The 24,610-nt window shown below is 38.7% G+C and overlaps 1 protein-coding gene across 6 annotated transcripts in view; it reads right to left on the bottom strand.

Annotated features, from left to right (window-relative positions):
* Nucleotides 1–24,610, bottom strand: part of SPIN1 (spindlin 1) — a 57,601-nt gene that overhangs the window by 10,972 nt on the left and 22,019 nt on the right. For 4 of the 6 annotated variants that reach the window (XM_037494786.2, XM_054689480.1, XM_054689478.1 and 1 more), the window contains exons 2-4: nt 23,697–23,907; nt 10,131–10,179; nt 924–1,177 (exon numbers count right to left, since the gene is read on the bottom strand). In XM_037494786.2, coding sequence (XP_037350683.1) covers nt 924–1,177; nt 10,131–10,179; nt 23,697–23,748 — 355 coding nt within the window. In that variant the 5' untranslated portion in view covers nt 23,749–23,907. Of the gene's footprint in view, nt 1–923; nt 1,178–10,130; nt 10,180–15,255; nt 15,345–19,494; nt 19,547–23,696; nt 23,908–24,610 lie in introns of those variants that run through there. The other 2 variants (XM_054689482.1, XM_054689481.1) reach the window with 2 other exon arrangements.

Genomic DNA, 24,610 nt, shown 5'->3' with positions numbered 1-24,610 from the left:
AAAAATGTGGTGCCCTGGCAAAGAATTACCTGCTAAGAAGCACATGTGTCTCAAGAACACGGGACAAAAACAAGGTGAGGAGGGGAGCCTGACAAGAGCTTCTTCCCCTGGCAAGGAGACGCCACATCTCTACCCTTCTCCATTCTCCATTCTACTGAGACTGCATTTTTTACTTTCATAAACCAGAATTCAAGCCAATAACACTGTAATTATAACACTAAAACATTTCAGAGTAAACACTTTAAAGATGAAAAAACACTAATTTGGGTGTATCCTACTGATCTTGATTTTATTTTATTCTTAAAGATAAAATCAGTCATAATTAAACAGAAACATTATGCCTTAAGGCATGTAAGTTATGCAAGTACCTTATGACATTTGATAAAAAGAGGCACTCATTTTTACAAACATTGTGCAAACAAACCCTAAGGAATGGATAACAAAGTTCACACATTTTGGTTGCTTAAATTATGGCTGAAAGTATAATTTATGTAATAATACACAATAAAAGATACACTTCACATAAAGATTCTAAACTAAATAACTACAATTTTCCTTAATCATTATAAACTGATGGACTAAAATTAAGTATAGGATACATGAACTAGTAATGTTCTTACCCATAAGACTCCAAATAAATAGTTCTCAAAATGTTAGAAATTATGTTAGCATTTATTAGATTGTAATCTTCTTGAGAAATAACTTTATACATCTTTATATCCAGGACAGTACCTTAGATTGTGATTTTAGAAGGTCTGCTGATCAATTTTTGTGACTAGAGGTAACAAATTTAAATGTGTATCAGGACTGCTTACACACCAATAAAAACAAATATACCAATAATACAGAAGAAAAATCAAAAAGCATCCATTTCAATAATCATTTATAAAGCATGTAACACACAAGTAGTAAAAAGAACTTACCAACTCTATCAGGGAGGACTTCAAGCGCAGAAACTCTTTCATCTTTATTAAGTTCTAGTCCATAAACACAGTCAAATCCATCGTATTTTATAAGATACAAAGAAGGATTTACAGGCACCTGGTCCAGAACGGTTCCTTTCCACTGTGTAACAGGGCCATTCCCCTCTTTCCACCCATGCTGAATCCTGCAGCCTACGATGTTCCGCCGGGGCTGGGAAACAGGTTTGCTTGGCCCCACACTGCTCCGATGTTTTCTGTATTCACACATACACACACGTAAGGTATCATCTCAAAGTATGCACACTCCTAGATCCAACACAACCATTGCTAGCTCAAGTCTCACTACAGGTCATCCAGAGTCCCATGCTAGCTAACTCTGCCTCCCTCCAGACCCAGGTGGCTCTGGGTATGCTTTCTATTCCCATAGGCGTGCAACAGGGGCACACAGTGGGCCCCTTCTCTATCACTGTGGTATGTACACTTTTAGCAGCAGAAGCTTCCTGTGTACCCCAACTATGGACAGGCAGAAAAACACCATGGGTCAATAACGACAGAAACCCTAATATTTAAGCATCAGTTTTTTGCAGCTGAGTTTCCTTTAATTTAATTCACAATTATCCAGGATAATGAAAGTAATGCTCTGACCGTAGGAATCTTCACACATGCACAGACCTTTATATAATATGAATGCTTTTCAGTCAAAATGAAATGTGCAACTATTGATTTCACCCATTCTGATGCCCACATAATTCTGCCCCCATGGGTTTTAATAAGTATCAACTAGACATTTACCTTTTCTTAACCTGTAGTCCAGGCTGGGTTATATCTATGTATTATACCATTGTTACTATTCTAAAAACACAACACCTTAGTTAACCAATTAAATCTGTGGCAAATACTTAATGTAACACTAAAAAATAACACCAAACTATATTCTTTCTGGATTGTTAACAATTGGAAAATCGACATACAATATTTACAAGTAATAAACCGGGCTCTTAATGTCAGGAAAAAAAACTTTGTTTTACCTAGAAATGTAAAGACAAGGGACAAGACCTAGATTGACAGCAAACCAGAGGCCAAAGCCAAGCTGGCATGTGAAAACTGCTATAAGCCAAGAATGAAAAACTAAGAGAGCAGAAAAGAATTCCTTCTCAGTTTCATGGACATAAAGCTCTCAATTGGTACAACACGAATAGAAGTAACGAACATAAACTAAAAAAAAAAACCAATTTATTGTAGGTTCTTATATTTTAACTATAGTCGTACATATTTTAAATACAGCGGTTGGTAAACTGAGTGGGCAAAGGCACAGGTTAATACAAAGCACAAGGGCAACTGCAGGAAGCCGTGAGTTAGCTAGGTAGGTCCTTGCCTTTGCTTAAGGGAGGTGGAGACACCACATGGAGAAAAACAAGTCAGTGAAAGTTCAGGCAGGAAAACAGGGAAAGACCATCAGGAGAGCAGGAACCCCTCCTGAGGACACACTGCTAAGAATAAAGTCCGACTTAAGTGGTGACCCGTGGGATGAAAGAAGATGAGCATCAGACAGTGCCAGGCTGATTGTGGAAAAGTGTGATGGAAGGTACGTTCAAATATGTCACAGGAAAAGTGTGGAGCTGCCTTACACAGAGAGGCCTCCAGTGGAGCAGGGGGCGGTCATGACACAAAACATCAAGGTGACCCTCAGAAGGATGCTGTCGTTGGTTGGTGGGGGGCTGACCCCAAGCATGCTCTTGAGGTGGATAGAACCAGTGCCCAACACTGCTCAGCGACCACAAAAGAGGATTCACAACAGAAACACGAACAGGATGAGCCCAAGAGAAAAGTCAGGAAACAAGGAACAAGGGGAATCCTTTTCAGAAATGAAGACTGAAGTAGAGGAATGTGAGGAGCCACGCAGGAAATAGATGGTGAGGAGACAGCAGGGCAGAATTAATGAAGAGGTGGTGATGGAGAGAAAATTCCAATTACTTTCTGACAGAATTACCTAAAAATAAAATTCAAAGCAACAGAAAAGAACACTAAAATAATTCCAAAAAACCTTCCTGAAAGACTTAAACATACAAATGCATCCCTGGGAAAACTGACTCAGACTGATGCCACTAAGACACATATCTTGGGCATCTGGGTGAAAGGACTACATCACGTCTAAGATCAGGATGTGATGTGCCACAGACAATGGAGGGGAAGTTTCTCAGAAAACAAAGTGAGAGTCAAGTAAAAGGCACAGATAAGACTGGCAGCATGTAAGACTCAGAGAATGCTGTTCTCACAGGCACTTCTTAAAGAAGTTACAGAACAAGTTTCAAAAAAGGCCTTAAGGAAAACCGGGCTCTCCCCTCAGGAAGAGGGAAGTCTGCCTTCTGACTGCACTGCAGGAGTTCATTCCTGTCTGCAATCCTCCCCTCAGTCTCCCCAATCCCATGCACACACACAGACGTGTGCACACGCAAACACACAGATACACACAAATACTGACTCTGTTCCTCTGGAGAATACTGCCTACAGCCAGAAAACGTCTATCCCAGATTCGCAAGCATGACAGTGGCTTCGATTCTCATCAAAACCAGCATCAACTCAGCCAATGATAGCAGAAGGGGTACCTACGACTCAGAGTTGCCATCTTCATGCTTCTGACACCGCTGAGTGTCGCTGTTCTGTACCACGTCTCTGTGGGGGGGGGGTGCCCCACTTTTCTTCCTAGTCACTCCAGGGGTACACAGGATTCCTCCCACTTCTGAATGGCCCAAGAGTCTACAGCTGGTCAGTCCCTTTTCAAGTGCTTCCTGCATCCTTTAATTCTGAAGACATGCAATCCTTCCTGCTATGTGGGTACATTCTCACCTTCTTTAAGAGAATTTTAATGATTCCCAGGTACCCTTCCCCAGTCTTATTCTTTTTTTTTTTTAATATCTATTTAATCTCCCCATTTCTTTTCTTTTTTTTAAAGATTAATTTATTCATACAAGAACCAGGATACAAGCCAGATGTGCGGGAGGATGAGAGGATTCACCAGAGACAGCGGGGAACACAACAGGCAGACTGACGAAATACACTGCTGAGGGGAGCAGCGGGCACAGGAGAGGTCTGCTGCGCCACAACCAGCTCTGCAGAGGCTGTGGGCAGCTTCACAGCTGCCATGCTCAACCGCTGACACCACCAGGGAGGCCCCCCATTCTTATTCTAAAAACTGTTTCTACTTGCAACACTTTTGTTTCACTTCTCACCTTCTTCTTTCATCTGTGTGGCCAGGATGAATGAGCTTTCTTTGTACCAAATAAAGCTTCTAATAGAGACTATGTGTCTGATTTCTACCCTGACAGCAATCACCTCTGACTTTCAAATCATACTTGAACTTATTTTTTTCTACTAAACCTACAACTAGTAAAAAACCTATACTTTGCATTCCCCAAACCAAGCAAGAATAAAAACAAATTCTTGAACAAGAAATGTTTTAAAAGCAGCCCATGATAACCCCTTATGGCCACTTTCAACTTACAGCTGAATTTCAAAGTTCTTGTTCCAAATTGTTATTTTTCATTTTGCTACTAGTTTTAAGACATTCCTTTAACACTGCCTTATTCAGAAACAAACAAGAATTTTTGCTGGTTCTTGCTTAACATTTTATCTTTTCATGTACATTTTGCCTTTCAAGCTACATCCTTTGGTGAATCACAAAGGGTACAGAAATGCAAACTCGAAATTCATGCAAGCCTAAAACATTACTTTGCCCTCATTTCTGAATTGCTTACATATGCAAATTAGGTCTAAACCTTTTTCCTATGTTATTGGGGTAAAGTATTTTCATTTTCTTCTACTTTACGGGAGTTACAGCTATCAGATGCCAATCTGATCCTTGTTCCTTGGAGGATATAACCCAACTTTCCTTTCTCTCCTTTATTTTAAAAGTGCAGTACTTTTTTAATTTTGAGGTAACATTGGTTTGCCACACTGTATGTAATTCAAAGTATAGGATCACCCCCACTTCAAATGTATGGTATGACACCCATCACGAAGGGAGCCAAATCCTCCACCATAGTCTATTGGGTCCCTGCCACATTTTGTTTTCCATTCTTCCCCATCCCTCTGGTAGTCTTAATTCTACACAGAGATTTCTAGGGTTTGTTACAGGCTTGGCTTTGACTACCCCATGTTTTTTTCTTCTATATACTACATATAAGTGAAACCAGGCAATACTGGCCTTTTTCTTTCTGACTTGTTTGCTTAGCATTATCCCTTCCAGCTCCATCCACATTGTTGACCATGTCAAGAAATCATCTTTTCATTTTTTTATCGCTGAGTAGTATTCCAATAAATGTATATACCATATTCTTAATCCACTCATCTTGTACCTAAGTACCTCGGTACTTACGTTGTTTCCATAATTTAGCTATTGCAAATTGTGCTGCAATGAACATAGGATTGCATATATCCCTTCTAATTAGAGTTCTTGCATTCTTTGGGTAGATGTCTAGGAGTGGAATTGCTGGGTCATACATACAGTAGATCTTTTTTTTAGTATCTTGAGAAACCCCCACATTGTTTTCTATAAAGGCTGTACCAGTTTGCATTCCCACTGAGGGCAACACAGTTTTCCTTTTCAAGTTGCTTTTAAAATATTACTTGTTTTTTGGATTCTGAAATGTCACTTAGACTTGTGACGTGTTAATTACCCTTCACCAACTGGCTGGCATCCTTTAGTTGATCAATCTAAAGACAGCTATGCGAAATTATTTTCCATACTATTTCTTAGTGTGTCCTCCCATCCATACTGAAACTTGCACTGGAGGAATGCTAGCATGCCTAGACACACCCTCCATGACACCCTCCTCATCCTGTGCTTCTTGAAGACATTCCAGCTCAACTTTGCTTGAATTAAGTTAAATCCTAAGTCTGAATTTCAATCTTTCCACGAAATGTCTTACACATAGTATTTTTAATTTCTATGAACTGTTTATCTTATCTTGTATATCTTTTAAGAACCTGCCTCTGGCACAGGAGGGTTAACGCTCATCTCCTTTCCTGATCCCTCTCTGAATGCTTTGGGGCTCGTCTTCTCTGTGCCAGATTTAGTGCCACCTGTCTGCTAATTCAGTGGATCTTCTCATTCTAATGACTTTCTGCCATGCTGTTGAAAATCCTCAGGTTACCTTGGTGTTCACAATTAGATGCAAGTCAAGATTAAAGGTTATTTGTAGCTGTAAAGTATTTCTTCAGCTCAAGTTGCTGACACTCAAGTAGTAAGTTCTGGAGAAGCAGGGAGTTGTGTAGAACAGCTGGAGTGTTCTCCAGCTGTAAGGCAGGAGTATTGGAGAAAAGGAGACTTTTCATCCACCTGGAAGGAATTTAAATTTACAGCCAGCTTTCGCTGTCTCTGACCCAGAGAGATTCTACGCAGCTGGTTTGAATATTAACTTTTTTTTTTTTTTGGTGGGACCCTCGCCGAGGCCCGGGGAACGAACCAGCTCTGCAGAGGCTGCGGGCAGCCTCGCAGCCCAGCGCTCAACCGCTGCGCCACCAGGGAAGGCCCTGAATATTAACTTTAGGGAGGTCTTCGTTTTCAGCTCCAAATAGCTAAGATTTCTTCAGCTCAGCTCAGGTTTTACATAAATCTGTTTTTCCTTTATTTTTTTCAGAAATTTCTAAGTGCTCTGGTGTGAGAGGAGGGCTTCTATAACTAACAAAAACTTCAAATCTTGAGGAACCCTCAAAATGAAAACACACTACCTTCTCTATTTTCTCAGGAAGGAGCCTAAACGTTGTGGATCATTTACCAGGTAGTAAATAAACACTTAAAGGAGGATATCCAGAATTACAGCCAGATGCAAATAAAAAGCTGCATTGTATCAGGATCCAAACAACGTGAGCATAAAAGCAAATAAATCAGAATTAAATATCTCTTTCCTTATATCGTGTCTCCAGAAGCTATTTCTTGAAACAAACAGCTCAAAAAAAGAAGTCTAATGTGATTCAAAAACATTTGGCTTCATTAGGAATGAACTAGTATCTGTCCTGAGGGCTAAGAATATCTCTTCTTGTAGTTCCAACATGAAAAATAAGTGTCCAACTGCACACGAACCACCTTTTCATAGCTTCTACACAAGGTGACTAAGACATCACAATAGTTCAGAGCAGTGATGCTTAAACCCGGAAGGCCTGTGAAGAGAGATCCCTACACCCTATCCATCATGCGGGTCTGGAGAGGAGCAAAGGCTCTAATAAGCTCCCTGTGGCACTGATTCCCAGGACACCGCCCCAAGGAGCACTGAGAGCACACTCACTTATGTTCCAAGAAAAGTCAACTGAGGTTTCAGGGGTGGACACCTACATATTTTACTCAATACTTCAGTAAATTCTAAAAGTATGATTCTAGTTATTCTACCACCTAAATACCTTAATGACATGAAATGACGAACTATTATTCCTCATCAGTAAACCTCACTGTTTTGACTGCCAATATTAGCAGGCACCATAGCTGCTAAATTAAATTTCAACTATCACAATTCTACCGTGAATGAGTAAACATATGTCACTAACTGTGTAGTTTGTTGTATGATTAATTACTGACACTCTCCTTATTCTTACTTAGTAGTGTGGTATAAAAGTGCTCCCTTATTCTTCTGTTAGGACAGATTCCCAAAGAAAGCACTGATTAAATCAAAACAATTGGGTTTTTTTGGCAAGATGCATGCCCATAAGTAAAGAGAGAAAAAACTTTTTCTGGTACTTGTTGTTTGATAAAAGTTTCACAATGCTCTGCCAACTTAAGTAACAAAATACAAGCAGGATGGAGAAAAAGTCAGCTTTCCGTCAGCTCATTATGGTCTCTTTCATGACTTCTATACTACTGTGCCCTGAGAATACCAGAGATGGCCACAGTAACATCAAAATGCCTCCAGGATCTTCTTCCAACTTCCTGTTCCTCTCACTGATGTGAATAACAGTTGCTACAAGTTGTTAGACAGTATTACATTTTCATCAATAAAACTGTCCACACCCTGCTTCAATGGAAGTCTGCTCTAACAGTTATCCAGTATGTGTGTTTATAGTGGAAATATGCCATTTTTCAGAGGAGACAGCAATGCATGTAATTCAGAAAATTTGATGGTGGTGTTACTATGGTTCTAGGACCACTTTCCTGTTTCTGAATCTAAGCTCCATCACTTCCTCTGTGACTCCCAGGGCAAGTTACCTAACCTCTGAGCACAGAGAGCTCATGTTCCTACTGAACAAGAGGGCAATGAAAATGACACAGATCCACATCAGGGAGAGGAGGCAGTAATGATAGTTTCTGGCACTGCCTAGCACTTCTGTCTGATTAATGAAAGGAAAAAGTTTCTGGAAATACCAGCACTTAAGTGTGACCACCACTCATTTCTAACTTTGCTTTAGGGAGAAACATACCAGTAAGCCCAGTTACCCTCCATGGAAATCTGTTACTACTCAAACTACGAAAGAAAAAAATTGACCAACATTTGAAAACTTTTGAAAGGAAGAACCATGAAACCTAAATTCATCCTCTCATTTTGACTTCTCCCTTTTATAACATGTTCAAGGCTTCTGGTCTGTAGAGCAAAGTAGGCTTCCTGCTAAAGCACTAGGTCAAGTTCCATGTGGCCCAACGAACAGGATGAGATCTCCTTTTAGCTAATACATACACGAACTTTGAAAATTGAATAAGTAGTCATTTATTCCTTGTGCTTTAGGAAAAAAAGATAATACATCAAAGCCTTGTGGTAAGAATCAATATTGCTTAGGATGAAGACATGAAATCTTTCTCAAGAGCTTAAACCCAAGAATGCCTGAAATCCAACTTAAACAAACTATTAATCATAGTTGGAAATATATAAAAATGGATGAAACAATGCACATTACATTCTTAAGGTCATTTATCTTAAACTAATCAGCAAAAATCTAGTTTGCATGATCATTCTGTTCTTGCATAGTTAACTTATACCTCACTTTTATTCACCACTGTATTTAACTTTATCACCACATAACATTTATGGCTTATATTTGTTATTATTGTTACCTTCTATTTGTAGCAAGATATGGCTTACCATTTATGGTAATGACATGGTAATAAGTGAGATGCTTTACAGAAGTTATTAGATCACTTAGCAAGGAAGAAAAGTAAAAGTAATGGGCAAATGAATGAAATTTGAAAGTTATTTCATCAAACCTTAGGAACACAAGAGCATACTTACCAACCTTCACACATTAATTTTCCAGGTAATTTCTTAAACTGAAAATTGCAAATATTTACATTATGTCCCATGTATTCATTTAAATGGGAGACATGTTTGGTTTCATCACTAACAATTATGAAAGGGCATTGTTATTTCTGTTCACCTTTGCCAGCAACAAGGAAATTTTCCCGATTCAACCACTACAGAACAGTGACCAAGGGGCATTAAGTCTCTCACCAGAAATAATTTGGAGAGAACTGCCTCAGGAGTGCAAGTCAAGAGGAGCTTGTCTACATTAACAATTTATGACTAAGGCTCAGAATCAGAACTAATCTTGTCAAAACAGCTTCCATGCTGAAGTAGCAGCCGAAATGTATGACAGCACAAATGGGATAGTATTATGTAAGATGGCATCTCGATTTTCTTTTTGTACAGAGCAATATCACACACCAAAAGTTTTCAAGGAGGAAAACGATACTCTAGTATCCATAAAATTTAAGATTTATGACAAATTTGTCACTTAAGAATACATGGCTATTTATCATTCAACATGCATAAGCATTCTCTAAAGTTTTTCAATCATTTGAAAGTGTCATAAAGCAGTGGGTGTGCGCTGGGCCACATGTCAGTCAGGTCTCCCAGCATAAGCCACAGTGTCCATCCACAGGAGCTCCTTATCCAGCAGTGGAGTCAAGGATGGGGGAAGATGTTGCATGCAGGAGCTGTGCGACCTCTCTGAGGGGAGAAGCAGGAGGAGTGCACCTAGCCCCTCACCTCCCACCAGTCCAGGCTTATAAAGGCTGAAGAATGAGGCCAGGATACTCGGGCCAGGTGACCAGGAAGTGGGCAGGAACAAGACTTCACACCAGTATTCAACAGAGGGCACAACCACAAACTTGCTATGTGTGCCAAGGCTTCTTCCATACCAGGGGACAGGGCACCACCCAGGTGACCTCATATTCCACCAATAACAGCCACAGCCCACTATCTCAAAGCAAACTTCAGAAGAGCTTACTTGTGGGATGTCCTTTTCTTCATCATGCTTGCAGACACACCAGCATGGCCTAAAAAAGAAGAGAGTACCAATCACTGAAAACTGTACATTATCTCAGAACTTGGGAAAAAAATTAACTTTTGAAAAATTGCCATATAAAGCATAAAATGAAGGAAAACCATGAACAGCCAACATGATAAAAAAAAAAAAAAAGGCCATCTGTTTGTTTAACTTTTATAAGGAAGGGTTTCTGGGAAAATAAAATGATAGGGAAAATAGTTCATCTACCCAAATCAGCCATAAAACAGAAAATCAAAATCATGTGGGAAAAGACTACAACAAAAATAAATGACAATCTTAACTACAAATTTACTGAAAGTTGCAGGATTTGTCTTCCTGACACACACAAGTAGAAAACAAAATATATGAAAGAAACATCTGGACCCAGACAGGAGATGGGCAGGCAGCATAGGAGTCTGGGCCCAAAGAGCAGAAGGTACATCTGGGGCCCCTGCTGCATCCGAAGAGCAATGCAGATAATGGTAGCTGATGGAGAAACGAAGAATACTGTTTATTTTTATGCTGACAGGCAGGCTGCAACTGGAAAGGTAAGGTGGATGGGGCTTGTAGAACAGAGCTGAAGGTAGAAGTTTCCCAGATGGACTATCTAGGAGATGAGTCCAAAGTCTTTGACTAGATACTAACCTGCAAGGCATGAAAGCTTTCAAAGTCCACCTAGCCACCTCCCTGAACAACTGGTAGAGTCCGTAAAATCACAAAAAGGTGACCCCCTACGCAGGAAGACTGAAACAGCCCTAAAAATAGACATTACCACAGATCCATCCTACTACCTCCTTGCCCAAACAAAAGCCAACACTTCTCAAATGTCCCATACCCCTAGAAAAATTACCAAACACACAAAAATAGCAAAAGATCTATAACCAAGCAAATTTTAACCAAAACTTCATAATAAAACAGGCAAAGATATTCAAAGCACTATAAATATGCTCAAATATTTAAGACAAAAATAGAAAAATGGAAAGAAAAGGAAATAGAAATTGGCAAAAAACAAAAAAAAAACACCACATATGATCCAAAGTGGAAAAATGAAGTTCATTGGATGTGATTAACAGTATGTTAAATTCCACTGAGAAAGAGATCTGTGAGCTGAGACACTGTAATACAAAGTGCCCAATATGGCTCAGCAGAGATAAAGAAATGGCTCAGGGACCTGCAAGACAATTTCAAGTGTTCTAACTTAAATGAAACTAGGCTCCACTAGAGAGAGAGCTGTGAGGGGTGAAAGAAGAAACAAACCTAAGATATACAATGGCAGAAAGGTTTCCAGGTGTGATTACAAAAAAAAAAAAAAAAATTTGACACAGCCAACAATAACAATGATGTTAAAGTCAGACCAAAACAAAAAAAGTGACACCAAGGCACACCCTGCTGACATTTCTGAAAACCACAAAGCACTTTTAAAACAATAAAAGACATTAAATATAAATTTAATGTCAGGAACAATGTAAGCCAGAGGACAGTAGAATAAATCTTCAAGGTATAACAAGTATAAATCAACACAACAACTTACTTGTGGACTTAGAATACAATATTCAGCAAAATTATCTTTCAAACCCAACAACAAATATATTAAATGCAAATAGCGTATAGGTACCAATTAAGATTTTCTAAGAAAACAATTATTAATGTAAGACAAATTGACTTAAAAAGTAATCAAAAAGAACATTCCAAAATTACAAAAGGGTTAATTATTTAAGAAGCTGTAACAATCTCAAATATTTATGAACCTATTTTCAGAATGCTGAAATACATGAAGCAAAAACTGACAGATCTGATAAGAAAAACCAACATATCCACAGTGATACTTAAGAGATGTGAACTCTTCTGAGTAACTGATATAACAAGTGGGTAGTCAATCAGGTTACAGAAGTCCTGAATGTCACAGCAGCCAACTTGACATTTATAGAATACTAATCTAATAAGTTCCAAAATACACATTCTTTCCAAGTTTACAATATTAAGATACACCATATGCTACTTATTTTTGGGAAAGATTTATTTATGCATACGAGAACTGGGGTACAGGACAGAGACACGGGGGGTGAGAGGATTCACCAGAGACAGAGTGGGGACGAGAACAGGCAGATGGACCGAAATACACTGCTGAGGGGAGCAGAGGACAAATCAGGAGAGGTCTGTTGTGCCATGTGGGAAGCTCCCTGTCCGGGGATCAAACTCGTGCTACAGTGGCTGCAGATAGCTTCATAGCTTGCATGTTAACCCCTTGTATCACCAGGGAGGCCCCTACCACATGTTACTTATAATGAAAGTCTCAATACACTAAAAACAACTTAAATACATGTAGAATGTTGCTCTGACCACATCAGACTTTTCAGAATTAAACTAGAATAGTAAGATACTTGTAAATATTTGAAAGTCAAACAACAATCTTCTAAACCATCCACAGTTCAAAAACAGAATCACAACAAAAATTCAACTATTTTAAACAAAACCAAAATATACCAAAATCTACAGGATGCAGTAAAAGCAGCACCCACTATATTAAAATTAACATTAGAGAGTAAAAATAAAAAGAAAACAACTTTTTACCATAAACTCAGAAAAATGTTCTACTGAGTAGAAGAGGAAGGTTTCTGGGTTACCTACAAAGTTCTCTGTCCTTGGCTTTACATTAATGCATGCATTGTTTTAAATACAAATTCATGTACTAACATTACAATTACAATTTTATTCTCTTTATGTTTTACAAACATCATTTTAAAAAAGATTTAATTTATTTATGCATACAAGAACTGGGGTGTAGGCAAAGGTGTGGGGGGAGCAAGAGAATTCACCAGAGACAGAGTGGGGAGCAGAACAGGCAGATCCACTGATACGGCTGAGGGGAGCAGCAGGTGAGACAGGAGAGGTCTGCTGTGACATGTGGGTTAGCTCCCTGCCCAGGGGTCAAATTCATGCCACAGTGGCTGATGATAGCTTGATAGTGCTGAGACTTTAACCCCTGTGCCACCAGGGAGGCCCTACAATTACAATTTTAAATAGTTAACTGAAAAAGGAGATATATGGCCAACTGGTCCATTTTAAGATCATCCATTCTTACTGATGAAGAGAATGAGGCATGGCCCTGAATGTTAAGAATCATTGCCCCATCATCACCCAACAAGTTTACATGCATTAGAGAAGTGAGCAGCTTATGTACAAAGGTAAGATACAAATTAGAAAAACAGTTTATCTACCTTTAGCATCCCTGAAACACCTGACTTGGTGTAAACAGTGAAGAGTTAATAAATGAAAAACACAGACACTAAATTACGGATCAGGGAGCTTACAACTAACCCACTACTTCAGCCAAAACCAATGGTCACTGACCTTCTTCACACCCTGGAAAGGCAAGAGTACCTAGGACAGAAATTCAAGAAAAACTAGCTAAAATGCTTGAGATGATCCTTGATGTCAGCTTTGTATTTGGATTCAGAATCCACTGTGGAAATGGCAAGACAACTGTTTTTGGCATGATTTAAGATACCTTGGATTATGCAAAGAAAAATGAACCCAAACATAGACTATGCTAAGTTCATGAGGCCCCACTCATCATCACATGATCCCACAAGCTGACTTTTCCACCCAAAAGAGTACCATGAAAGAAATGACTCTAATATTTACCACCTATGAAAAGGTAAGATTTGTCATCAAACAATACTTCTTAAAAATGTATGCAAACATTGAAAGTTAAAAAAAAAATTGGTATGACAGGGAAAGATGAAAACAAGCAACATAGTTATCTCAAGATCCAAGAACCACCAAGATTAAATAAAAGACCCTTCTTCTATATTGTAATACCAACCTGAAGGAAACAGATATTTTAGTCACAAAATGGGACAAGAGGCTTGAAAAGTGAAAACAAAAGCTCTTATAAACTTAAAAAAAAGGTTCCCATTTTCATGTCAGCATGTAAGGGCTTAGGAAGTCATCACACTGTCCTAAGAAGCTGAACGAGTTAAAAAAATCAACAGTATCTCTTAGATTGGCCAGAGTATTGAGGTTACAAAGGTTAATAACTTCTGCCCCTAAAACTGGAGAGACAGGCAGATACAGAAAATCACAAGTCATTAAACAGAAGCCTCTCAGGCACGCATGCTGGGTGGGAGCACGGAACTGTGACTGACCACCTGCTGGAGGCTCTAGGTACACAAGTCTTAAGAGAGAAAAACTAATAGGACATAGTCATGGGGGCAGGGGGTGGGGAGAGGGTCTGAGACCTCCACATTTATATGAATTTTACTTCCAAAAGCCCTACCAGGTCCACAGGGCGAAGATCAGAGAAAAGGTCATTCAGCAGTACAGAGTCATTAAAAGATTGTGGCCTGGTCACAGACTACAGAATGCTCCCTCCCCAGCACCTCACCATACTACAAGAGGCTCTTTTACTGGAGTTCTTTTTACCCAATGTATTACGACTGCTTTCACTAAAAAACAAAACTTTCAAACATATCCCGGAAAAAAGGTAACCATGTTACCTCAATAAACGTATTTTTAAAAAATTATAAGGTATCCTGAAAGGCAAAAAAAAGTTTGAAAAGTCAGAGAAAGTATCAGAGTCAGACTTTACATACAACAGAGATACTGGAAATCTGATAAAGAATTTAAAGTAACTGTGCATAATGTGTTTAGGGTTCTAATAGAAAATGTAGACAGATGCCAAGAACAGACAGATAATGTAAACAGATATGGAAATTCTAAAAAAAAAAAAAAAAAGGTAAAATAAAAAATATTGTAACAAAAATGAAAAGTGTCTTCACTCAGCACTATGAAGCTATCTGCAGCCACCGCAGCATGAGTTCAATCCAAGGCCAAGGAGATGACCCACATAGTGCAGCAGACCTCTCCTGACTCCCCACTGCTGCCCTCAGCAGTGTATTTCAGTGGGTCTGCCTGTTCTGCTCCCCACTCTGTCTCTGGTGAATCCGCTCACCCCCCACATCTCTGGCCCGCACACCAGCTCTTGTATGCATAAATAAATAAATCTTTTTTAGGAAAGGAGCCAAAAATCTTAATAGACATATGTCATCAGGAAAATGCAAATTAACAAGATACCACTACTTACCCATTAGGATGGTAAAAATACAAACTGAAAACAGCAAATGGTGATGATAATGTGGAGCAACAGGAACTCTCAGTCATTGCTGGTGGGAATGCAAGTCAGTCTAGCTGCTTTGGATAGTTTGGCAGTTTTTCACAAAACTAATTTATGTTTACCACATGGCCTAGCAATTATAATCTTTGGCAATTACCCAAAGGAGTTGAAACCTTACTTCCACACACAAACCTGCACATGGATGTTTATACAGCTGTATTCATAACTGCCAAAACTTGGAAGCAACCAAGATGCTCTTTAGTAGGTGAATGAATAAACTGTGGCACATCCACACAGGAGGTTGTTATTGAGTACCAAAAAGAAATGAACTCTCAAGCCATGAAAAGACAGGGAATTGCCTTTAAATGAGCATCACTAAGTGAAACAAACATTCTGAATAGGCTATATACTATATGATTCCAACTACATGACATTCCGGAAGATGAAAAACTATGGTGACCATAAAAGGATCTGTTGTTAAGTTTTAGGGGAAAGGAGTGGATAAACAGGTGGGGGCACAAAGGGTTTTTAGGGCAGTGAAAATTATTCTATACCATACCATAACGGTGCATACATATCATTACACGTTTGTCAAACCCCAAAGAACGTACCATACCAAGAATGAACCCTAAGGTAAACTGTGGACTTGGGGTGATGATGATGTGTCAATGTAGGCTCATCAATTGTAACAAATGTACAATCTGGTGAGGGGTATTAATAGTGGTGAGGTGGGGGGACAGCATGGGGTATATGAGAAATTGAACATTCAAATTTTGTTCTGAACTTTAAAACTGCAAAAATATAAAGCCTGTTTTTTAAAAAAATTCCTTTAAAGAAAATAAAGAGCTTTTTCCTCACACCTCAACACCAGATTAGGTGAGACTGGCCTTCAAAGCTGAGGTAAACAGATTTTGAATCCTGAATTCCTTACCTAACCAAATTGTCAACTGAGGATGTGGACATTTACATCTCACACAAATCTTCCATGGAAGACTGGAGGACACTCCTCAGAAAAGAGAGAAAAGCATCATAAACACAGTGGATCCAAGAAACCACAGATGTGACTAGGAATGCAGAAGTCTAGCAGGACTTCAAGAAGAGACAAGAACTAGCACAAATGCTGTGAGAGGACCAGGGATCAGGAAAGGGAACTCCACACATACTAAGAATGAGATTAATAACACGCATCACAAACAAGCATTAGGAATTCTGATGTTAAAAGAGTTTCTAAAAGTAGAGATGAAAAATGCATGCATCAATAAGTTAGGATATTTGGTCTCACACATAAAATTACATTGGTATTTCTCATCCATCAGAGAGACAAAAATCCACACACCTAGCAACAAATTATACTGTAGGAGAGAAAAACAGATATTCTTGCTGACAGAAATACAAAATAACACAGAGCCCATGAAAAGAAATCTAGTGACACTGCACAGGATTCCATATGCATGTAAAATATGACTCAATTCCACATTTACAAATCTATCCCAATGACATACCAGCAAGACAAACAGGTAAGTGTACTAGTTGTGGTTATTATTTCTAATAGCAGAAGAGTAGAAATAACCTGAAAGTCCAAATAACTGACCACTTAATAAACTGATATGGCACATCCATGGAAAGGGAAAGTAAGTCTTCTGTTGTAGAATCATAAGGGAAATGATAGACTGTAAGTGTATAGTTACCTATCCACACTGCTAAGTGGAAGAAACAGTAGCAGGAGAGCAGACATGTGTACATGCATTCACAGAGCACTGATGTAAGCATGTCAAGTAAGTGGATGACATCACCCATCGGAGGATCACAGCTTCATCCAAGATCCTTACTAGGGGGCTACAGCTACATCTATTTATTGGTTGAAGTGGGGAAAGAAAGAAAAACCATAATTTACAAAATAAACTGTCCTAAGACTCACAAAACCAGTTACTTAAACTGTACTAAACCACAATGGGCAAGAAAAACCATACATCTCAAACTGTTCTAAAAGCTCACTGAAACACATGTTCCAAAATAACCAACTTTCAAATTTTGTGTGGAATTGGAAATTCCAAAAATAAAGATCAGTGTCTTTTAAGCAACTCATTTGATTACAAACCCAACCCCATATACGCCACATTTCCTGCCTCCAATCCCGGGTGCTCTTTACCCTCCCTGGGGATCCCTTTTCCTCTGGGGAAGTATCCCTGAGACTGTTATAAGGATGCTCCCTGCCACTCAGAAAATTTCCAAGCTCAAATTAATGTGACAAGCAGTAAGCGACTCCACTTGAATGGACTACTGAGACATATGACTGCATGACTTCGAGATCAGGATATATGAAAGATGACAAATATTCTCATCATACAGGAAACCCAAAACTCCATCTCTAGAGAACACTCCACACCCCAATATTCATACTGAAGCACCCAAGGGTAAGTGACATCCACCAGGCCACAAGGCCCACTTTCATATATATGGTGCCAATCAACTATTTTATGCCTTGCTAGATGATCTGAATGAGATTACAAGAGATTTAGGGAAAATTTCACGATCATAAAGAATGAAAGCAGAGACACAAAACACATAAAACAAGCAGAGCTAATTCAAGAAACCATTTTTAAAAATGTAACTTAGAGCCTCAGAAGTATAAGCTACTGCATCTATGATATAATGCAATATGAAAATAAAGTAAGAAATATAAAGTTATTCGAAATTTTAAATATTTACTGAACTTTTTTTTAAAGGTTGAAAAATAAAAGATAATAAGAGGAAGAAATGAAGAATTAGGGGAGGGAGAAAGGCAAGTCTAAGAGGCATAACATCCAAAATGCATGTACCCCAGAAAGAGGGTATGGAATATGATCAGAAAAGTGACACGAAACTCCACAGTTTCAAGGTGAATCTGAAGACCTTAAATTCTGGAACAACAAATGAAAATATCTGCACTGTCATAAAGTTTCAGAATACATAAAAAGGTAATTATACAAGTTTTTAGAGAATGGAAGAAAACCAGCACAGGTTCAGAAATGAAAACAGGGGCCTCCCCAGTGGCGCAACGGTTGAGTACTGACTGGACTGCAAAGCTGCCCACAGCATCTGCAATGCCGGTTCGATCCCCGGCCACTGGCGAGAGTCCCACATGGCGCGCAGACCTCTCCTGCTGCGCCCGCTGCTCCCCTCAGCAGTGTATTTCGTTGGTCTGCCTATTCTGTTGCCCACTCTGACTCTGGTGAATTCTCTCACCCTCCCGCGCTTCTGACTGTACCCAGTGCTTGTGTAAATAAATAAATAAATAAATCTTTATTAAAAAAAAAAAAAAAAAAAAGAAATGAAAGAAAGAAATGAAAACAGCATCCAACTTCCCCAAAGAGCAACAATGGAACCTCAATGACAAAGAAGAAGCAAGACCTAGAAAATTCTGAAACAAAGTTATTCAAGCCTAGAATTTTTTGCCCTCAAATGACTAAGCATGGGAGTATAATAAAAATGTCAATGCAAGGCTTCAAAAAACTTTTATCTTCTATGAAAAATTGTTATGAGAGGTAACTTCACACATACGCAAAAGTGGAAAGAAAGAGAACATTAGTGAATCACCATATATTCCATTTATGGCTTTAACAATCACGCACTCACTGCCTACCCCTGAGGAGTCTGGAAGATATGCATGCTTCTAGGAAGAGCACACAACACACACAAAACTAAGGTCTCCCAAGGAAGCAAGGTGACTCCAACCTAAACAGAAGAAAAAGGACCTCCAGGGACAGCAGTGCTGCAGCAGGGTAGAGGACAGTAACAGACTGAAAAGGACAGAAGGCACTAGAAAAAAGCCTCTAAAGAAACAGATTTGAATTATCTATCCCACTGGGCTGTGCAGGAAATTATACTAAGAGGAGTTTTATAAAGCTATGTTAGGAGGTTTAAGAGACTTCAAGTTGCAAATAAATTTGAGCAATCATTTAACAGTGATTTAAATCATTTAAATGCCAGGAAAAAATACCGTACCAAAAAAAAAAAAAAAAAATCACACCATATTACATAGCTCACAAGTATTCAGTATTTATATAGTAGTTATAATGGAAACAATAAATATACAATTTTAGCCAAAACCAGTATTGGGAAGCTAGTGGGAGAACAAGAAAGCAAAAGAAAGTTAAATCCCTACACCCACAACAGAAGTCAATACATAATATCTAAAATCATAACATCCAGAGAAATTAATATACTCACAATTTTGGCTAGTGTTAAAGTCAGAAAGAATTAAAAGTATTAGCTCTATAGCACCTAGTTTTTGTTAAAAATCTTTGGCATTATATAACATTTTCAACTATGATTTTTTTATTAATTTGATGAAAGTAAAATCAAGGTTTTTAAAAGATTTGAATTAAATATAGCAAAAATACTTGAATCTAAATAGTAGATACATGGATTCTATTATGTATTAAACCACAATGGGCAGACCATTGTGACCATTCCCTGTACCTGTCAGCATGACTAAGGGATGTCACAAAGGAGAAATATTCTCTGGTAAACCAGCAGAAATGAAGATTAAGAATAGGGATACAGGGTCCTTCCCTGGTGGCACAGGCGGTTGAGTGCCGCGTTGTGAAGCTGTCCGCAGCCTCTGTAGTGCTGGTTTGATCCCGGCCGATCCCACATGGTGCAGCAGACCTCTTCTGTCTCGCTCGCTGCTCCCCTCAGCAGTGTGTTTCATCAGCCTGCCTGTTCTGTTCCCCATTCTGTCTCTGGTGAATCCTCTCACCCTCCTGCATGTCTGACCTGTAGCCCAGTTCTTGTATGTATGAATAAATAAATCTTTAAAAAAAAAAGAAAAGGGAAAAAAAAAAACAAAACAGGGAAACAAGGCCTCCCTGGTGAAGCAGCAGGTTGTGCGCAACCCTGTGAAGCTGTCCGCAGCCTCTGCAGCACGGACGTGATTCCCAGCCTGAGATTCCCACATGGCACTGCGGCAGACCTCTCCTGTTGCGCCCGCTGCTCCCCTCAGCAATGCTTTCAGTCTGTCTGCCTGTTCTGCTCCCCGCTCTGTCTCTGGTGAATCCTCTCACCCTCCCGCACCTCCAGCCTGTACCCTGTACCCCAACTATTGAATAAATTTAAAAAAAAAAAATCTTAAAAAAAAAAAAAGGGAAACATGTTCATTCTGCCCAGTGTCACTAGGTATATATAAACCACTACTTTAGTGACCAATTAAATCCCAGCCTAATTACATAAACAAATTATTTTTTAAATAGAAATTTTAGAAATTTTTTAAAATTGAATTAAACCATTGGTATACATCTTTATTAGTGTTTTGGAAGTATAGTATTTCCCCTTCCAGGTGTAGTCACCAATAAATTCTTAATATGTTGAGCTAAATATATAAATAAAAATTCCATCTTCTAATTTGGATTGATCACACTTTATCAAAACACATTGTCAGGTTGTGGCACACACTGAGGATTGCCCACACTCAACTGGGTTGTCAGAGAAGTCATGACATTATCTTCTTAGTTTTTCAAGCGAAAATGAGTCATGACTTCTCCAGCAACCCAATATTTACCACTGCGGTGGTTCTTCAGAAAAGAGCTGGGGCTCCATGCTCCTCCCTCACCCCAGGTGGCTGTATCTGTCAAAACCCCAAGGACAGGATGCAGCAAGGGTGAAGATGTTTGATTCCCAGGCTCCAAGAGGAGAGGCCACACAGCTGTGCCTGCTTCTCTGTGGACAGTCACTCTGGGAGCCTCCAAAATTCCAGCCAGCCAAAGACCCACACAGGCAGAGGTGACCTAAGAGCGCTAACTGTGGAAGCCTTCAGCTTCATTCCAACTCCAAGGTATGCCCAGTTGGGCTTCTAAATGTATGAGGGGGGAAAAATACCTCCTTTTGGGCCCCTTATAAATGGGCACATCTGTAACTGACAGGGATTTAAAAGAACAAAACCATTTGTCTATGCTAACAAGATAAATGATTGATTTAATTTTACAAATAATACTGATCAAGGGGTTTTGTCAGCAATCTTTCCAAAATAGTGCATTATTACAGATAGTGAAAAACAATAATGACCCCAAGGTCTCATAAATTAAAATATCAAACATCAGGCCAATCAGAATTCAAAGAGTACTTTGTCTTTAGCCCTATGCTATGTGCTCTAACAAATATTGACATATAAGAAAATGTAAGATGAAAGTACCGGGTTAAGATCAACAGTTTCCCTAAAAATAGTAATTTGTCAGTTTGGCTCTTTCAGCTATTTTACCAAACTACAGAGCAATTCAGTCAGCTTGCTGTTCTAACAAGATGGCAACTTCAGAATCAATGAAGAATATTGCAGTGTTGAATTTGCAATGATGCGCAAAAAAAAAGAACTCTGGAAAATGAATTACTAGTTCAATGATACTTGTAAGGTTTCACTGGGCAACAAAAACCTGACAGCACTTTTTGCAATTATAAGATGAAATTAAAAAAAAAAAAAATGTTTATTGCAGAGTTTGATCAACATACTTGCTCTTTTTGTAGAGCAGCTATAATATGCCAGATAAATAGCTAGGCACCTAACATAGCTAAGCTCATTTATTCTTCAATATAATCCCAGTATGTACACACTACACAGTCCCATGAGGACTATAAAACACTGAAGTTTACAGGGCTAATAAGGGAGCTAGACAAGAAAAAACCCTGAAGCAGCCAAAGTGAGAGCAAAACTGAAGGAATCACAAAGCCCTAGTAATCAAAACAGTATACTATTGGCACAAAGTAGAGGCACAGATCAACTGAATAGAATCAAAAGCCAAGAAATAAAACCCAAATATATGGTCAATTAATTTATGAGAAAACAGCCAAGAATATACAATGGGAAAAGGACAATCTCTTCAATAAGTAATGTTGGGAAAACCAGACAGCCACACACAAAATAATGAAACTGGACCCGTATCTTATATCATAAACAAAAATTAAGTCAAAGTGGACTGAAGACATGGATACATGGACCTTAAACCATAACTCCCAGAGAAAAACACAGTCAGTAAACTCTGTGACAACAAAAGCAAAAATAAACCAATAGGACTACATCAAATGTTAAATCATGATGTTATACACCTGAAACCAATATAATCTTGTATGTCACAATTACACTTGAGCTTACAAAAATCACATTTTTTTTAATCCAATAGAGCACACTTAAAGGTACTTAAAAATAAGTGTGCATTTAAAGGGAAATGAGTGGGACTGAGCTAAGGAGAGGGCTGGGTTTAACAATAAACCCTCAGATGAGGTACCCTTCACTACTATCACCGTGCCAAATTAATCTTACTATACACATTAAACAATTATATCAATATTATCTTTACATTGCAGGAATTAAAATCAAGAGTTACAGTATACTTAAAATCTTAGTCCCTGAGGGTTCTTCTACAAAGGAGTTCCAAATACCACAAAATATAAACAGTAATGCTAAATTATGTAATAATCACTGTTGTGAGATTAATAATTTTGCTAACTTAATTCTCAGATTCACTTACCAAAGAACCTTACAATGTTATGACAGGCATTTTTCAATGTTTGAATGTATTCCTGGAATGAAGAAGAACCTACATGCTACCTAAAGTAAATGTCACTTACCCATTTTATACAGTGTAACCAGTAACATTTGATCTTTGTTTCAAAGGTGGATAAAACTCAGGCAAAGTCTAAGATTCTATTCTAAATTTTTTTTTTTTTTTAGATTTATTTATTTATGCATACAAGAGCTGGGGTACAGGCCAGAGATGTGGTGGGTGAGAGGATTCACCAGAGACAGAGTGGAGTACAGAACAGGCAGACTGACTGAAATGTACTGCTGAGGGGAGCAGCGGGTGAGACAGGAGAGGTCTGCTGCGCCATGTGGGTAGCCCCCTCACCGGCTGAGGACCAAACTTGTGCTGCAGAGGCTGTGGATTGCTTCATAGTGCGGTGCTTAACCCCTTGCACCACCAGTGAGGCCTGATTCTATTCTAAAATCTAATCTAAGTATTAGCTGTATGCCATAAAAATAGAATTAATATAAGTTCTATTATTCATTTCATTTCCATCAGTAAAATTCCTTCAAATAAAATATAAAAACTGAGTTTATCTTTTCCCCTTGAAATGGCTATGAATTTCCTAAATCTCAACCTAATATTTAGTCTCCTCACATTTCTTTTCCAAAAAAACCCAAAGAGAGACAAATTCTTTATTATAATCTTAAATCCTCACTTGCTGAATTTACTTGATATCTATAACTCTGCCAAAAGGTAGGGTCCCTGGCTTTCAAAAACCTAACCACCTGGGTTTTTTGACACTCTATGAAAACATATCTGAAATCAAAGCTTTAAGAATAGCAAACCACTAGGTATATATAGAAGTGTTCCACAATCTTGTTACTGTTTAAATTTATTATACTAGAACAAGCTGCCTACCTGCATCAGCTCTGGACCGCTGGCCAGGGGTCTTCCCGAATGGGGTCTTCATTCATCTGTATTTAAGTGAGCAGCAGCGCTGCTGTACTAGGGTGAAAATTCTGTATTCTTCAGCTTGAAACTTTTCACAGAATTGCAATGTTTCTTGTTAATCCATTATCCAAGTGCCTCCTTTACAAGTTCAGCAAAAACACATGAAATTATAAGAACTCTGTAAAACAGTGAAATACAGTTCATCATTAGAGCAAAGTGAACACTGACCACAACAAAACATTTTAAACATAGTATTAGCTAAAGTGCACATGTCCCCAAAGCAATCACTTCACTTTGTGACGCCTGGGTTCTCAGGACAGTACAAAGTGCTGGGAGAAAAGACAACACCAGCTTGGACACCTGGGACACTTGCAAGCCTCCAAAGTAAAGCTCCTAGGAGGTTCCAGACACGTCCAAGCATCTGGTTTCCCATATATCCCAACCCTAGTTAGATAGGAGCAGATGCTGGAGTGGAGGCAGGGCCCATCCTTGATAGACACAAAGCCCATAAGCTCAGGGGTGGCAAGGAGGTGGGAGTCACTAAAGAGTACCAATCACTAAAACCCTGATTTTGTTGTTTCAATATTTGCTATATAATGCTTTGAAAATACAGATAAATTGGAGCTCTCCTACAAAAAAACCTCACTCTCCTTTGACAGGAAAGAGCAAAATTGAAAAAGTTTGTTCAATTAAAAAATAGTACTATCTACTAGGTGGTTAATTGAAAAAAATACTTAAACTTTAAATGCTGAGATAGCAAAATCTCTTTTCTAGGATGGCAGGAATTATTAGTTTTCCTCACATGTTACAGAAACACTGTCAAGTGGAACTTAATTTCAATGCCCATGTAAACAACTGTTCTACGTTTATACAGACAAAAC

The sequence above is a fragment of the Talpa occidentalis genome, unplaced genomic scaffold, assembly GCF_014898055.3.
Source record: "Talpa occidentalis isolate TD23 unplaced genomic scaffold, MPIMG_talOcc4v2.1 talOcc4.7, whole genome shotgun sequence".
NCBI lineage: Eukaryota > Metazoa > Chordata > Mammalia > Eulipotyphla > Talpidae > Talpa > Talpa occidentalis.
This window is presented reverse-complemented; position numbering and strand designations above follow the sequence as displayed.